Here is a 16,191-nt window from a genome sequence, read left to right on the forward strand (position 1 = left end):
CTGTCTGTATATAGTTTGCATCATCAGTAAGATGTGAGTTTGTCTTTAAATCGCTGTCACTGTTAGTGCGCTGAGCCACGTGTTTTCTTTTCTTTAACAGATTTCTGAGGGAAACCGCGTGAAACCTTGAGCGTTCGTTCATATTTTACATCTGCTTAACTGTCTATATAGTTTGCATAATCATCAATAAAATGTCTTCTGAGATCTGAGGTCTTATATCACAGTATTATTTGACTGAGAAGCATTACTCGTCATTGGGGAATCCTGGAGTGTGACGTGAGGGGATCCCCAGTATTACAGCACAGCGACTCACAAGCCATGACACAAAGTTAGGCAAACTAAACAACCGAAAGCAATATATGTCTTCCTTAGATGTAATGTTAGTTCTGTAATTCAGCGTTGGGTAAAACACCATAATAATCTCATTTGAATGCTGCTTACTTGGTAACAGAAAAGAGGTTGAAATAAACATACGCACAATCAGCTTTTCCACATGCCCCGATAATCAAAACTTCTACTTAGCGCTTGCTTAATTTCTGCAGATCAGTTTTTGTAACTGTATTACTTAATCCACCTGTTGCTTTGGCCTTATTTAACAGCCGCTTGCACCACCTGTTGGTGAGCAACTGACAGTAGATAGAGATCATGCCTCTGTGCTCTACTGCTATTCCTGCAGCTCCCGGATGTGAAAGGGCGAATTATCTGCCGAATTTTAACCACTGAATTTGTGGAAGTGAAATAAAATGGACCGAAATTTGCCTGTTGAATATTATACATCGTATTTTTTAACCAATTTAATATTTTGGAAGTGAATTCTGGAACGTGAATATGAATTATTGATTTTTTTATTATGAAAAAGTGTGTGAAATATTTTTAATTGAAATATTCACAGCTTAAACGAACAACTATATTACATTTCAGGACCTAAAGATGCAAAACCCTGGAAATACAAGGCATTAAAATGCAAGAACTGTTAATTCAATGTATTATTTTTTCAGATAGTGCTATTCGGCATGCTTTTTTGTTTCAAAGACATAAGTCATTATTTTACTTCCATAGAGTAACGATGAAACGGAGCGAAGTAAAAAGTACGACCTTATGCTTTGGAATGTAGTGAAGTAAAAGTAAAAGTTACTTAAAATAAAACTACTCCAGTAAACTACAGATACCTGAAAAATGCTTTTAATACTTAAAGGGTTAGTTCACCCAAAAATGAAAAATTATGTCATCATTTACTCACCCTCATGTCGTTCCTGACATGAGTTGCTTTCTCATGTTGAACATAAAATAAAATATTTTGAAGATTGCTGGTAATCAAATAGTTGGTGGTTGCCATTGACTTCCATAGTAATTTTTAGATGGGGGTATGGGGATTCATCGGATTCAAATGCCTGCTTTATTATAAACATAATTATCTTTCTAAGTAGATTTTATATCCATAAATGTAAGTTTTCGAACTGTAAACCTATATTTGTAGTATTTGTAGTGTTATTTCAAGAGATAAAACATTATTTACCTACAATTTCACTCTCAATTAACAAAAAAAACCCCTCTAAACATGTACAGTTTACACAGCCTACAAACTCTTTACTGTATTTAATGTGTAATTTTTTTATATATAAATTTGTGTACTGCCCTCTTATTTCCTTTTATTTTTCCCCTTTGTCTTTTTTGTTACGGTTATTTTTTTACTGTGTTATTGTGTGACTTGTATAATATATAGTAGATATTATAATTATATTGTATTATACTAATTAGTGCATAGTAAATATAATTATTAGTATAATATAATTAATACACGGATAAAACACTTCATATAATAAATACAAAATAAATAGATGCGATTATTCAGTGTTATTAAATCTATATTAAAAGTAAAAAAATAAAATAATGCATTTCTTTGGTTTGTTGTAGCAGTGCTGCCGCGTGACCCAACCGTAGCTCCGCCCACCGCCAGCCACCAGGGAACGATTGAACACCAACAGGAGCTGCTGCTGTTTACACTCCGTTTTCTCCCACAAATTCCCACGGCCAAATTCTCCCTCATTATGGGAGACAAGGCAGGCACCCGGTGAGTATTTGTTTTTAAAGCTTAACACTTCTAATTAATTTTGTTTGGTATCATTATTGTTGAAATTATAAAGCGAACAGTCGCAAAGCTAATACTAGCTGGATTGTAATGGACGTGGATGGATAACCTGACTGAGCGTGTTGGAGAAGCAGCACGTTTGTTATATGAAAAATGTTTTGTCTGTATCATTTTGTTAGAAATGTGTATTAGACGTTTCCAAAGGCTTCTTTAGAAGTCCGTTCATCCTTTAGCATTCATGTCGCATAGCTTGGCAGCTAACAACAGCTGCCCACATCATCATATTGCTCTTGTTGCTTATTTAATGAAACTTAGTATTATTAATGTTGTCAGCATGAATGTAATAATAATAGGCTTTGCAAGCAAACTAGTTCTCCCAGTATTCAGTTTGCTGCTCTCCACCATTTGTTTAATCTTGGCATCAGCTTCACTTTAAAATGTTCTCACCTACATACAATCGATCAGCTTTGATAATGCCTGTGATTAATCACGCGCTCATTTCTCTTATTCTAAAGGGTATTCAAGAAGTCCAGTCCGAATTGCAAGGTAAGATTTTTATATATCACAGTTTTGGTTTCCACAAGTTGTAGTTACAACCCTGTCTGTTTCCACAGCTTACAGTATATTTGGGGAAAAGAGATTTTGTGGACCATCTAGATCACGTGGACCCTGTTGGTCAGTGGTTTCAGATAAACAGTTCAATTGAATTTTAATGGAGAAGTGAAAGTCTACTAGTTATATTCACTGACAAATCATATTTTACTTCTGCTACAGATGGTGTGGTTCTGTTCGACCCAGAATATCTCAAAGATAAAAAAGGTGAGCTTGAAAGCATCTTTGTTATTTGCTATAAATGCATTGAAATTACAATTCTGGATAATACAGATAAGTCAATAATAAAATTCATATAATGGCTGGTAACCAGTAAACTGCAGATACTATAATTGCATATTGGTTTGTCTAAAAAATAATAAAATAAAAAACAAAAACAAAAAAAATGGAATTCAGTAAATTAAATGCAAGAATTTATGCATTTCAACATTATAAAGTAATAGATATTCATTTGGATATTTTTTGTCTAAAAATTACAACGGTGTTATTAAATTATTACTTTTTAAAGATTCAAGTGAGCATTAGATGATTGCAAAGGTAATCTAAATTTAAATACAAGGAAATGAGCATGGCCAATTAAAGTATATGATACCAATATATCGAGCATCACTACTGTATGGTTTTTCAGTTGATGAATTTGAAAAGCTTTTCTCAAATAGAAAGTTTTTCCATGTTTTATGACAACCTATTTAATATCATGTGCAAATGATGTCTCACTTCTGGTATAAACTTTCTTTGTTTATCCTCCAGTGTTTGTGACCTTAACCTGTGCGTTCCGGTATGGCCGTGAGGACCTTGACGTTCTAGGGCTTTCTTTCCGAAAAGATCTTTACATCTACACTTTTCAGGCCTATCCTCCCATTCCAGAGGAAGCCAAGCCCCACAGTCATCTGCAGGAGAGGCTCTTGAAGAAAATGGGCCAGAATGCTTATCCTTTTCATTTCACTGTGAGTTTCTCCCTGTGAGTTTTTTTTCTTCTTCTTCTTGAAATGGAGCCTTATACACCATCTCAAAGCTGAATAAGTAAACTTTCCATTGATGTATGGTTTGTTCGAATAAGACAATATTTGGTTGAGATACAACTATTTGAAAACTGGAATCTGAGGGTGCAAAAAAATCTAAATATTGAGAAAATCACCCTTTAAAGTTGTCCAAATGAAGTTCTAAGCAATGGATATTACTAATTAAAAATTTAGTTTTTATATATTTACAGTAGGAAATTTACCAAATGTCTTAATGGAACATGATGTTTACTTAATATCATAATGATTTTTGGCATAAAAGAAAAATCTATAATTTTGACCCATACAATGTTTTTTTTTTTTGGCTGTTGCTATAAATATACCCCATCGACTTAAGACTTTTGTGGTCCAGGGTCACAAATGATTGTGTTATAATGCTTAAATTGCATTTAAATTGCATTTAAATTATTATCTAGTATTTGTTTTTAATTCTTATTTTATTTATTTTTATGTAATTTAATTATTATTTTTGTTATTTATTAAAGGGATACTCCACCCCAAAATGAAAATTTTGTCATTAATCACTTACCCCCATATCATTCCAAACCCGTAAAAACTTAGTTTGTTTTTGGAACATAATTTAAGATATTTTGGATGAAAACTGGGAGGCTTATGACTGTCCCATAGACCATCTGCCATCAGTGGTTCAACCATAACGTTATGAAGCGACATGAATACTTTTTGTATGCGAAGAAAGCCAAAATAACGACTTTATTCGACAATTTGTCTCCTCTGTGTCACTCCACATCACCGTAGCGCCATTTAGGAGAATATGAGCTGAACGCAGGCAGTGTTTGCTCTTCTGTGTCAGCCACGCCACAAGGATACGTTTTCTATGTGTATTTACGCTTTGATTTGAACGAAAACAGCGCATAACATGAAAAAATGATCAGTTTGGAATCAGACGTTAACTTTTTAATGTACCTTTTTCTTTTAAATGGGAAGAACTTGATCAGATACTTACGTTGAAATATTCTTCTGTTTTTCAGATACCACAAAACTTGCCATGCTCTGTTACTCTGCAGCCCGGGCCTGAGGACACAGGAAAGGTATTATCACTCATATGTGGCTCATTTTAACACAACAAACTCCATCTAACACCTTTAGATTTGTCACCCTATTTTGCACACACCCTGTTTGTGAAGCTCGGGTTAATTTGTCCGTTGTTCATCTCCGTCGTTCTCACTCCAGGCCTGTGGTGTGGATTTTGAGATCAGGGCTTTCTGTGCCAAAATGGTGGAAGAGAAGAACTACAAAAGGTTAGATTATTTACAATTTCCTGTCCGTAATCATTTGTTTTCAGTGTAAAAGAGAAAAGAGAGTTTAGATCTTATTTGAAGCCTTTTTCTTCCTCCACAGGAATTCAGTGCGACTAGTGATACGTAAAGTCCAGTATGCTCCTGAGAAACCCGGCCCACAGCCGATGGTGGAGATGACGAGGAGTTTCCTCATGTCAGATCGGTCATTACACCTAGAGGCTTCACTAGATAAAGAGGTATCATACTGTTTAACCCTCATAATGCATTCGGGTGTGTATTGACCTGGAAGAGATCAATACAGAGAGATATAAACATTTCTAAAAACCGCATTGTATTTAGTAAGGGAATGAAACTTTGCAAGTGCTTCAAGACTCTAAAAATACACATTATTTATTTATTTACTTATTTACCATGAAAACAACATATTGTAGAAATTAACACATACAGGCATATTTGCAAAAATCTAGTTAAGCAATCAAAGTTTTCACAAAATAAAAGTTTTCTGCATTAAAGAATTTCAATGAAGAGATGTATAACATCTAAAAACTGCACGTATATAACATTTCTAAAAACCTCTCTCTGTATATATATATATTAATAAATATATATACAAATATTTTTCACATTCAAATATATACAGATTTGAATGCATAACGATAGTTAACCCAGATCAGTGCTAGTAATAAATAATTAACCTATAATTAACCTTGATTTTCTCACCCAGCTCTACTACCATGGGGAGCCCATCTGTGTTAATGTCCATGTCACCAATAACTCAACCAAGACTGTGAAAAGGGTTAAAATATCAGGTGAGTCACAGCCAACAGTTCTTTTATTGCTGTTTGTAGATTGACATTATTTTCCTATCGCTCTCATCCTCTATGATCTGGTATAACCTCTGCACTGTTTCCATCTGTGTCTCTGCAGTACGACAGTATGCTGATATCTGTCTCTTCAGTACAGCACAGTACAAATGTCCAGTGGCTCAGATAGAGGCAGAGTAAGTGTTTTATTTATAGAAATCCTTCTGTCTCTGAACTTCTAGTTGTCTTTTATTCAAGATTTATCATTGAGATGTCATTGAGAAAACAAACCTGCCCAAAAAATGACACGAACAACATGTCGTCTTTCGTTAACGATGTGTGTCTGTTCCGTCTCTGTGTCCTGCAGCGATCAGGTGGCATCCAGCTCTACTTTTTGTAAAGTGTACACACTCACACCCACTCTCAACAACAATCGAGAGAAGAGAGGACTGGCGCTGGATGGAAAACTCAAACATGAGGACACCAACCTGGCGTCCAGTACTATGTGAGTAATGCCGTACTTTTTGCACATTTTACCCATATGCTCAGTGGTTAACATGAAAAAACATCTATTTATTTTCTTATAAAATAGTAATATTGTAGAAATACAAATACTAAAAACCTTACTAAATCCAAACTTTTGAATGGTAGTGTACAATCAAAAAGGATTCATCAGTCAATGGTTTACCATTGGTGCCAAAAGCAGTTGCTGCAGTTTTGTGTTGACTTTAATTTTTTGAAGATAAAGAGCCAGTTGATTGATTCTGTTTGTGTGTTTGCCTGCAGCGTGAAGGATGTGACTAATAAGGAAGTTCTGGGTGTCCTGGTGTCATATCGGGTTAAAGTCAAACTGGTGGTCTCCCGTGGAGGGTAAGTCATGTGTTCTGTCCCACCTGCTTCCTCTCTACAGTCACACACTGGGGAACAGTTTTGATTGTTCCATATTGTGTGTGTGTGTGAGTGTATGTGCACAAGATTGATGGTATGATTCAATTCTCTGTGGATATTAACAATAGTGAAGTAGTCCGTTTGTGAGGTTGGCCTTATTTGATCTCTTTTTTTTTCGGTTTGATATTTTCAGTGCTGGTGCTTTAGTTAGCGTGCTGTGCTTTAGCTGTTAAAACTTTTGCAGGATGCTGTGAGCCTGAGTGTTTTATACTCCCTCCCTGGATTGTGCTGCTTCGTTCTGGTTATCAGATGATTTTGTCATTCTCCCATTGTTTTATGCCTCTCTTTCTATCTGTTTCCTTCCCCTCCATCTGTCTGTTGCGTCAGGCTTTTAAGCAGCTTGCTGGAGAGGTAAATACATCCATTGTGTATGTTGTTTTGCTGTAGTGTCTCTAGGTCTGCCATGAAAAGGAGATCTGCATGCTGTTGAAAGCTCTGCTCAGCTTTACCATGATGTCTACTGTTTGATATTCATAGAGTTAGAGCACTAACCTTAACACACATGAAGCCGCATGTATGGATGAATCTCACTAAGAAATGTCTAGTTCATATTTGTATCTCTAAATACAAAGAAAGACATTTTATAATGTAGAGAATGTTTTGGCCCACTGGGAAAATATATATTAAAATGATTAATGTCAAACAAATACTACTAGAATGATACAAATTTTTTTTTGGAAAAAAAAATATATATAATAAAAACTTTCACATGATGAAACCAGCTGAATTGTTAAGCTTTGCAAATTATATATATATGGCATTTTATATATATGACAGAAGACATTTTTTTTTAATTAGTATTATTTTAAAAATGAGATTTTATTTTCAGTAATATTTTAAAAATGTTTGTGTTAATTCACAGTGCATTAACTAATGTTAACAAGTACAACTTTTGATTTTAATAATGCATTAAAAAATGTTGAAATGAACATTAACTAAGATTAATAAATGCTGTAGAAGGATTGTTCATCCTAAATTCATGTTAACTAATGAACCTTATTGTAAAGTACAATAAGGGGGGGGGGGGGTAGTAATGTTTTTGGATGTCTTAAATGAAGGCTCTTATGCTTACCAAGGCTGCATTTATATATGTCAAGAGGAATGAATATATATATATATATATATATATATATATATATAGTGAAATATTACTGAAATACTATTTAAAATAACTGTTTTCTATTTTTATATATTTGGCTGAATATTCAGCAGCCATTACTTCAGTGTCACATGATCCTTCAGAAATCATTTTTATATGCTGATTTGCTTATTCTGTGATAAATAGAAAGTTCAAAAGAAAAGCCATATTGTTTTAAGTTTGAAATAAGGGCTAATCAGTTTGTGGGAGATTCATCCTCTTATAAACTCTTGCACACCTCCGGTATTTCAAATGATGGCTGTGTTGGTTTTGAGTTGTTTTTCTCTTTCATTCAGGGATGTCTCCGTAGAACTGCCTTTTGTCTTAATGCATCCAAAACCCACAGATTCCACCCTTTCACATTCAACCTCAGGTTTGTGCTGAGATCTTATTAATATTTCACAGAACACCTTATTAATTGCACTAAAAAGGCTGCATGGAACTGTAACAGGACCTGTTACTTTTGTGTTCAACAGCTGCTCCAGTGTTGGATCCACCAATTGACACCAACTTGATAGAGTTTGACACAAAGTGAGAGTTTTTATATATATATATATATATTATTAAGCATAATGATCATATATCTCTTTTGTTTTAAGCTTAGTTTTTTTTCTCTGTTATTCTTTCTAACAGCGGTTTAACCCCAGATGACGACATTGTATTCGAGGACTTTGCTCGCTTGAGGTTAAAAGGAATAATCGACAAGGAAGAGGACTGCTGAATTTATCATCTCATTCATCATGAACAGAAGTGCTCCTCATTAAATTCTGCATCTCATCTCGTCAAGGGTGTAACAGTGACTCAATTCTCATCTCATTACGAAAGAAGCAGTATTGGGATATTTTACTGGAACCTGGAGAAACGTAAAAGACTAATTAATATACATATGAAAAAAGCAATGAAGGTGGGGATTCCAGGGAATTTCATGTTTTTGCATAATCATGTAAAATTATATCTTTCTTTGAAATTGTGCCGTCTCTTGTGTTATGAACAGCAAACCAGTCTGTAAAGATGGTGAGGTTTGCTCCATATTTATTCCTTTAGGAAGGTGGGCATGAATTTTCATGTGATCTATATAAAGTATGGACAGCTGGATGGTTTCATTGACACAGGTTGTGCATGTTTCTCAGTGCTGCTGTGAGGATCATGTGTGATTTAGCACAGGAGCTTAATATATGAAAGTGCTGCTTTTAATTTGTCTGACTGCTGCATTGGTTCAAAAAGAGAGAAGTAAATGTATAGATATTTAAAATCATCCTTCAAGAGAAAGGACATTTGTTGTGTTATTACAGTTTTCATAAATACAGGATACACTGTTTGCCATTGTATTTTTTCTTTTAAAACTGAATTTTTATTTAATTTTTTAAAAATAAACCTCTAATAGAAATACAACATGGCTGTGTTACCGTGTTATTAAACATAGGTATTAAGAATAAGCTTTATTTTTTTGTAAAATAATCTCCAAAAGCGGAGTAAAATTGCCTACAACTTAATTGACATTCATAGATAAGCAAGTCTTAAGGAGTGCGTTCTGTGGGCTTGATGCTTTTGAGCTGAGCTGCTTTTGGCTGCACGAGATCGGACACGAGACCGCGTCTTCAGGCGACCAGCCAAACATTGCCACCTAGTGGACGATAAATTAATTAAATCATTGATGTGCAAAGTCATTGAAGAAACTGTAATAAAATATTAATAGAATTACATTCACCTTTCTTGTATTGCATTGTATTTATTAATAATCTCAGCCTCCTCTTTCTTCTCCTCTAACCAGCGGTCGAGGAGCCGCTCGTTCTGGAGGTTTGCGGCAGTCAGATCCTCTCTGAGTGAGCTGTGCTCCAGTCTCAGTGCTGTCAGTTCCTTGATTGACACTCAAGCTGATGCTGGTGTTCCTCCACTTCGCTTCCGCTTCGGTCCTGTAGCGGGCAACTCTATAGCAGGAAGACACAGTGGCCTATTAGGACTGCTTGCCTTGATGATGATGTAACTGCTGTTTGACCTACTGTGAGTGACAGTATTGTAACTCCGCCTCCTTCAGGTATATACTGCTGGTCAGATCTGAGAATTTCAGCTTGAGCTAGAAAAAAACAGAAGAGGAAGGATAATCCATTGTTAATAGTTGTGATAGACTATGAGAACTGTAATACATTGTTTCAGGATTATCTGGTGAATAATGTTCAAAAGAACAGAATTTATTTGAAAATAGAGGTATTTTGTCACCCTATAAATGTCTTTACGGACAGTTTTTATCAATTTAATGCATCCTTGCAGAATAAAAGTATTATTTTTAAACGTAAGACAAGCTGAGATGTGAGCAGCTACTGTCACATCGTCAGGATGGAATGAGAGGTAGAGTTGCGTGTCATCAGCATAGCAGTGTTATAAAAAGCCATGTTTCTGAATAACAGAACCTAATGATGCCATGAAAACAGAGAAGATAATTGGTCCAAGAACTGAGCCCTGAAGCACCACGGTAGATAGATGTACCTCTCCAAGATACTTTGAAGGACCTATCTGATAAGTTAGACTCAAACCACTGGAGTGCAGTTCCTGAGATGCCCTTTGCCAGTAGGGTTGATCATGATCATTAAAGACTTCTTTCAAAAACATTAAAAAGCTGAATTATTAAGTAAAAACTAATTTCATATAAATTAAGCATAACAAAACCTTTATTAAATGTACAAATGACAATGTTATGCACAAAATTCCAAGACCTGGAGGCAAATAAAATATTCGTTTTTGCAATAAGGCATTTGATTACTTATGTTTATTGTTCTAAATATTACTCTCACCTGTTGATTAAGAAATTGCAGCTCATTGACTCTTAAAGAAAGGGTGCCGCCTTCATCTGGGCTTCTGGAGGTTCCATTATCTTTGGAATTGAGTAAAATATGACACAAAACAAAGCACACTAAATTGAAATGTATGGCAAGTGCATATACCATGAAATCAAGAAGTCAAATCAGTACTAGAAGAGATGTCAAGTTCTGTTTGTCTTACCTTCATGTCTTGCCAGAGTTTCATGTGAAAGGCCAGCATCTCCTCTAGCCTGGACATTGTCAGAGCATCCAGCCATTACTAAAGCAATACTTATAGCTTGTGTCTCTCTGTACATTTGTAATGAAACTCACCCTTGTCAAAGAGGCCAAAGAAAGGATCTCTCTCTGCCTACAGTCTCTGAGAAACGTCTCTGCCAGCACGTGACTTCCAGAATTCCATGATCTGTGGTGACAATTCACCACCTCTTCGCAATTAATATCACGGGCGATCCCAGAGAACTCATTTCTGTCCAGATGTGGCGCAAATGGCTTTAATTACAAGTTAACCATAACCCATGATTTGTTTCCACTAATGCAGTCAGCGGTGTCGCGTTCTATTAATTTGTTCCGCTGCGGCTTCCGTAGTTAGCTACACACTGAGAGCGCTTTGTACTAGGTTACATTCATTGAGCATCTCGTCAAGTTTAGCCTACAGTGAATGAACGTAAGTAGCCTTAAAATTAACTATTAAACATGGATTTCTGTGTTGCTTTATTAATATTTTAGCAAATAGACACTCGTTGTGTAGCTAGCGTGTGTGTTTGTTTTTTTCTGCTGTTGTTGCTCATGCTATTCGTCTCGTCTTTCGTCTTGTTTTCTCTTTTTTTCAGTAGGCTGTGTTCTGAATGGCGAATGACAGGCTGAGAGCGTTAGAAGATGTGGAGAAGGAGATTGCTTTAGTGCTGCAGAGCGCAGGTTTGTCACTTTATAAATGTGTGCATGGGTTTAATTTCAGTAATGCTTAATATTAATTCAGACACTGTGATGTGGATTCTGATTGCGTTACCTTAGAAATCATGAAATCAATCGTATTCAATGATAAAACGTACAGAACTGACGTACCTGCCGACAAAAAGAAGCGTAAACCAGCTTAAGATAGTTTGTTACTTATGTCCTAGAATAGCCAAATTTGTATAAGCTGGTCTTAACAAGGAAAAGCCAGTAAACCAGGGGTCACCAGACGCGAACCTTGAGGGATCATGCAGAGTTTAGCTCCAACTCTAATCAAACACACCTGAATCAACTAATCAAGCTCTTACTAGGGATACTTGAAGCTTCCAGGCAGGTTAAGTTGGAGCTAAGGCTCTCCAGGACTGAGTTTGTTGGCCCTTGCAGTAAACAGACCATCAGGGCCAGACCCGGAGACCAGCTTAATGATGTTGTTTTATTTTAAATTAAGGGTTTTGTATTTTTTGACATGACAAAATATACATATTTAAACCTCATCTACAGTGATATTTAGATTTTTTTTTTATGTGTATTCAAATCGACAAATTGAATAGTAACAATCCGTCTTTCAGGAACGATCGTGCTGGAGCTTTCTAAAGAGAAAGCCAATGCCAGTTTATTAGACCGACAGCTGAACCAGTTCCAGACCTCCATCAACAGAGTGGAGAGTGAACTGAGTTCACAGATCCGATATCTGACACAGGTCTGTATGTGTTCACATCTATCTATCTATCTATCTATCTATCTATCTATCTATCTATCTATCTATCTATTCTATCTATCTATCTTTATATATATTGTTCTGTCATTCAATCTGTTGATCATTTTATCAATCTATCTATGTGGTATATATGTATAAAACATAGAATTGGAGGAAACCTTTGATTATACATCTATGGTGCGATGCACTAACTTTCTCCTTTTTTCTTTGTCTCATCCTTTGTTTTGAGGAAAGGTAGCAACAGGTCAGCCTCATGAGGGATCGACATACTCGGCAAGAAAGGATTGTCAGATGGCCCTAAACCGTTCAGAGTATGCCCGCGTCAAACTGGGAGAGCTGGGACGCACCTGTGAGATAATGCTTGATCCGCAGACGTAAAGACACATTAAATGGACTGTTGCTTTGCAATATCTGCCAGCTGACTTCATAAGTATCCACATGCATCAAAAACTTTTTGAATACGGTCTACAAGCCAACAACACTTTTAAAAAATTTTTTTTGTATTATTATTATACACAAAACTAGTGATTTTGCTTACAATATCACCAAAGCTTTTGTCTTATTAAGAATTGTTACATGTTTTAATTTCTGTAATCACTTTTTTTATAGTTATGACTTAAGAACAATAAAATATTTTTTCACTAGTATTTTATTGAAGGAAACGTAAGACTGTCTATTTACATATCTTGTTGTGAAAAATATTAAGTGTACAGCACAAGGGTTGCAGGATGTACTTCAATAAAACAACAGACATTTATTTTACCAAACAAACATTTAAACAATGAAATAAAGTCAAACATTCACACATTCTACATGAACACCAGCTACTATCATATGGACTCATAGTGTTTAATAGTGTCTTTTAGGTTCATCAGAAGACAGCTGTTAAAGTAAAGACTTATTGCTTGTTTTATTTATATAATCGAGAATGTGGAGCCAAAGATCTGAATATTTGTGGAAAATATAATACATAGCATGCATATATATGCACATCGTGTCTCTGTGCATATATACTGGTTTTCATGATTATTTCACTTTTTATTCATTACACTATCAATATATCGTGTTTAGATTTTGACCCAAAGATGAACTACCAAATATATCCAATTCAGACAATGTAACAGAACAAACTGTGCTCCTAGATCATGGAGAAGTCTTTTAGAAATAAATAATTATGACTAATTGCAGTTGAATTTGAAATTGTTTGGGTTTACGTGACCATGTACTCCTGGCGCTTGTTAAGGCGAACCTGACAGAGAGACACTGCGCCGACACCTACATAGATGGCAGCAGCAATGAAGCAGTTGATGCCAACTTGGTTGTAGAGTCCGTAAATGGTCTGCGGTGGATTCTTGCTGTTGAAGAAAAGAAAATTAACCAATAAATATTTGCACATAGAAATCTCATACCTACCATTTCTCATTCAATGCATGTAGTCTATTCAAAATATGAGACTTCATTATACTTCAATTAATAAAAAAAATTCACTACCATTTAAAAGTTGGGTTTGGTAAAATGGATTAAATGTTTCTTTTTAAATCAGTATCTTGGGCTCACAAATGTTGCATTTATAGCAAAAATACGGTAAAACATCAATATTGTGAAACATTAAAATTGTTTTCCATTTGAATGCATTTCAAATGTACAAGTGCATCTCAAAAATTAGAATATTATGGTAAACATCTTCAAAAAAAGCTACTTATATTCTAGATTCATTGCACACAAACTGAAATATTTCAAGAGTTTTTTGTTACAATTCATAAGGTCTGATGGCTTAGGAATTTTAAAAAAAAAATCAATATCTCAAAAAATTAGAACTTTTCTCAAATATCAATTAATAAAAGATTTACAAAACAAAAATGTTCAAGATCTCCAAAGCAGGTTTAATTAAGCACTCAATATTTGGTTTTGGCTCCTTTTGCACAAATTACTGCTTCAGTGAATCGTGGCATGAAGGCGATCAGCCTGTGGCCCTGCTGAGGTGTTACTGAAGCCCAGGTTGCTTTAATAGCAGCCTTCTGCTCCTCTGTATTGTTTGTCAGATGTTACTTCACAATACACCATAGATTCTCTGTGAGGTTCAGGTCAGGTGAGTTGGCTGGCCAATCAAGCTCATTAATATCATGGTCATCAAACCACCTGGAAGTGGTTTTGGCACTGTGGGCAGGTGATAAAGTCCTGCTGCAAAATTAAATCAGCGTCTCCATGAAGGTTGTCAGCAGATGGAAGGATAAAGTGCTCCAAAATCTGATGGCTACATTGACTTTACACTTGATGAAACACAATGGATCAACACCAGCAGATGTCACGGCACCCAAATCATCACTGACTTCGGAAACTTCTCACTGAACTTTAAGCATCTTGGATTCTGTGCCTCTCCATTCTTCCTCCAGACTCCAGACCTTGATTTCCAAATGAAATTATACATTTACTTTCATCTGAAAATAGGACTGTATACCACTGAGCAACAGTCCAGTCCTTTTTCTACTTACCCCAGGTGAAAATAATAATTGTGGCTGCATGTTCTAAACTAGCCCAAGAGGTACCCAGTATTTATACTCAAAATTAATCAAGCTCAAAATGGATTTTTTTTTTTTTGAGATACTGATTTTTTTTAATTTTCCTTAGCTGTAAGTCGTAACCGTTAGAATAAAAAAAAAATCTTGAAATATTTCAGTTTGTGTGCAATATATCTAGACTATAAGAAAGTTTGCTTTTCCATGATATTCTATTTTTTTTAGATGCACCTGTAATTTATTCCTGTGATAGCAAAGATGAATTTTCAGCATCATTACTGCAGTCTTCAGTGTCACATGATCAATCAGAAGTCATTCTAAGATGCCTGAAACATTATTATCAATGTCGAAAACAGTTGTGCTGTTAAATATTTTTGTGGAAACCATGATATTTTTTCATGTTTAATCCAAAGAAATTCCAAAAGAATGGCGTTTATTTAAAACATTTTTTTAAAACATGATAAATGCCTTTACAGTCACTTTTGATTAATTGAATGTTTCCTTACTGAGAGAGAGAGAAAACCTTACTGACCCCAAAAAGGTAAATTATCTTAAAATATTTGATCAGATGAACTCACTCATCACGGATGTCTTCCTCAGTAAATGGAACATCTTCGATCAGCACAGCAGATTTTGCACTGAAGAAAATTCCTAACATTGACTGAAAATAATAATAATATCGTATTAAGACATTAGGTGGAATTAAATATGGATAGAAGCCCAATACACATACAGTATATAAACACACACACAAAGAAAAAAAAGTAACGTTACTTAAAAACTGTCGAATTGTAAAGAATAGCTATGAGGCATTTACATCCCATTACCGTTACCATAACACCTGCAGTTTTATTTCTCATTTAAAGTTCCTTGTATATCCAGCTGATAAATGGGTGACTGAACAGATCTATTTATGCACATTTATTATAAATGCATGCATTTTCTATCAGTGAAGATCAACATACAGCAATATTTACAATTATTATATCGGTAAAATATTCCTGTCGTTTGGGGTGAATGCCTTTAGCTACAGCTAGCAAGCAATGTCACGAAGACTCAAATCCTTACCAGCATAATGACACCCCAGATGCTTAACACGATTCCACATGCGGCCAGTTTGGGCCCACAGAATAAAAGCGACGGCATTTTATCCGATTCTTCCTCTCAAAACTGGGGAAATGATTCTACATCCAGTCCGTATGACAGCCTGCTAGCTTCTAGCTTAGTAGCTTTCTCTCGACCCAATCGACGAGTCGAGATGTATATCGGCAGTACTCGGGTTTGTTCGACTAGTTCCGTAAGCCCATTCGACAGCGCTC

The 16,191-nt window shown here is 35.4% G+C and overlaps 3 protein-coding genes and 1 long non-coding RNA gene across 6 annotated transcripts; 2 read left to right on the forward strand and 2 right to left on the reverse strand.

Moving 5' to 3' along the window:
* Positions 1-1,922: 1,922 nt before the first annotated feature.
* On the forward strand, positions 1,923-9,248 carry LOC132132068 (arrestin red cell-like). 2 transcript variants are annotated; one of them, XM_059544292.1, is made up of 16 exons: positions 1,923-2,071; positions 2,605-2,635; positions 2,704-2,764; positions 2,864-2,908; positions 3,452-3,648; positions 4,713-4,772; positions 4,915-4,982; positions 5,083-5,218; positions 5,707-5,791; positions 5,910-5,982; positions 6,153-6,290; positions 6,572-6,655; positions 7,061-7,084; positions 8,168-8,244; positions 8,348-8,402; positions 8,505-9,248. In XM_059544292.1, the coding sequence occupies exons 1-16, from the start codon at positions 2,049-2,051 to the stop codon at positions 8,590-8,592; spliced, it is 1,245 nt and encodes a 414-aa protein (XP_059400275.1). In that variant the 5' UTR covers positions 1,923-2,048; the 3' UTR covers positions 8,593-9,248. The 2 variants fall into 2 exon arrangements, with proteins under 2 accessions (XP_059400275.1, XP_059400277.1); XM_059544294.1 differs by lacking the exon at positions 7,061-7,084.
* Positions 9,249-9,269: 21 nt separating this feature from the next.
* Positions 9,270-10,925, reverse strand: LOC132132071 (uncharacterized). Its single transcript, XR_009429001.1, has 3 exons — positions 10,661-10,925; positions 9,580-9,799; positions 9,270-9,495 (listed from the first exon to the last, which is right to left on the reverse strand). It is a non-coding gene; the product is annotated as an uncharacterized LOC132132071 (long non-coding RNA).
* Positions 10,926-11,208: 283 nt separating this feature from the next.
* LOC132132070 (mediator of RNA polymerase II transcription subunit 11) lies at positions 11,209-13,003 on the forward strand. Of its 2 annotated transcripts, none has more exons than XM_059544295.1 (4): positions 11,209-11,351; positions 11,518-11,602; positions 12,208-12,338; positions 12,591-13,003. In XM_059544295.1, the coding sequence occupies exons 2-4, from the start codon at positions 11,533-11,535 to the stop codon at positions 12,732-12,734; spliced, it is 345 nt and encodes a 114-aa protein (XP_059400278.1). In that variant the 5' UTR covers positions 11,209-11,351; positions 11,518-11,532; the 3' UTR covers positions 12,735-13,003. The 2 variants fall into 2 exon arrangements, with proteins under 2 accessions (XP_059400278.1, XP_059400279.1); XM_059544296.1 differs by having other exon boundaries at positions 11,225-11,351; positions 11,521-11,602.
* Positions 13,004-13,421: 418 nt separating this feature from the next.
* Positions 13,422-16,168, reverse strand: LOC132132925 (ribonuclease kappa-B). Its single transcript, XM_059545493.1, has 3 exons — positions 15,941-16,168; positions 15,451-15,533; positions 13,422-13,711 (listed from the first exon to the last, which is right to left on the reverse strand). The coding sequence occupies exons 1-3, from the start codon at positions 16,016-16,018 to the stop codon at positions 13,567-13,569; spliced, it is 306 nt and encodes a 101-aa protein (XP_059401476.1). The 5' UTR covers positions 16,019-16,168; the 3' UTR covers positions 13,422-13,566.
* Positions 16,169-16,191: the final 23 nt, after the last annotated feature.

This window comes from Carassius carassius, chromosome 49 (genome assembly GCF_963082965.1).
Source record: "Carassius carassius chromosome 49, fCarCar2.1, whole genome shotgun sequence".
In the NCBI taxonomy this organism is placed as follows: Eukaryota; Metazoa; Chordata; class Actinopteri; order Cypriniformes; family Cyprinidae; genus Carassius; species Carassius carassius.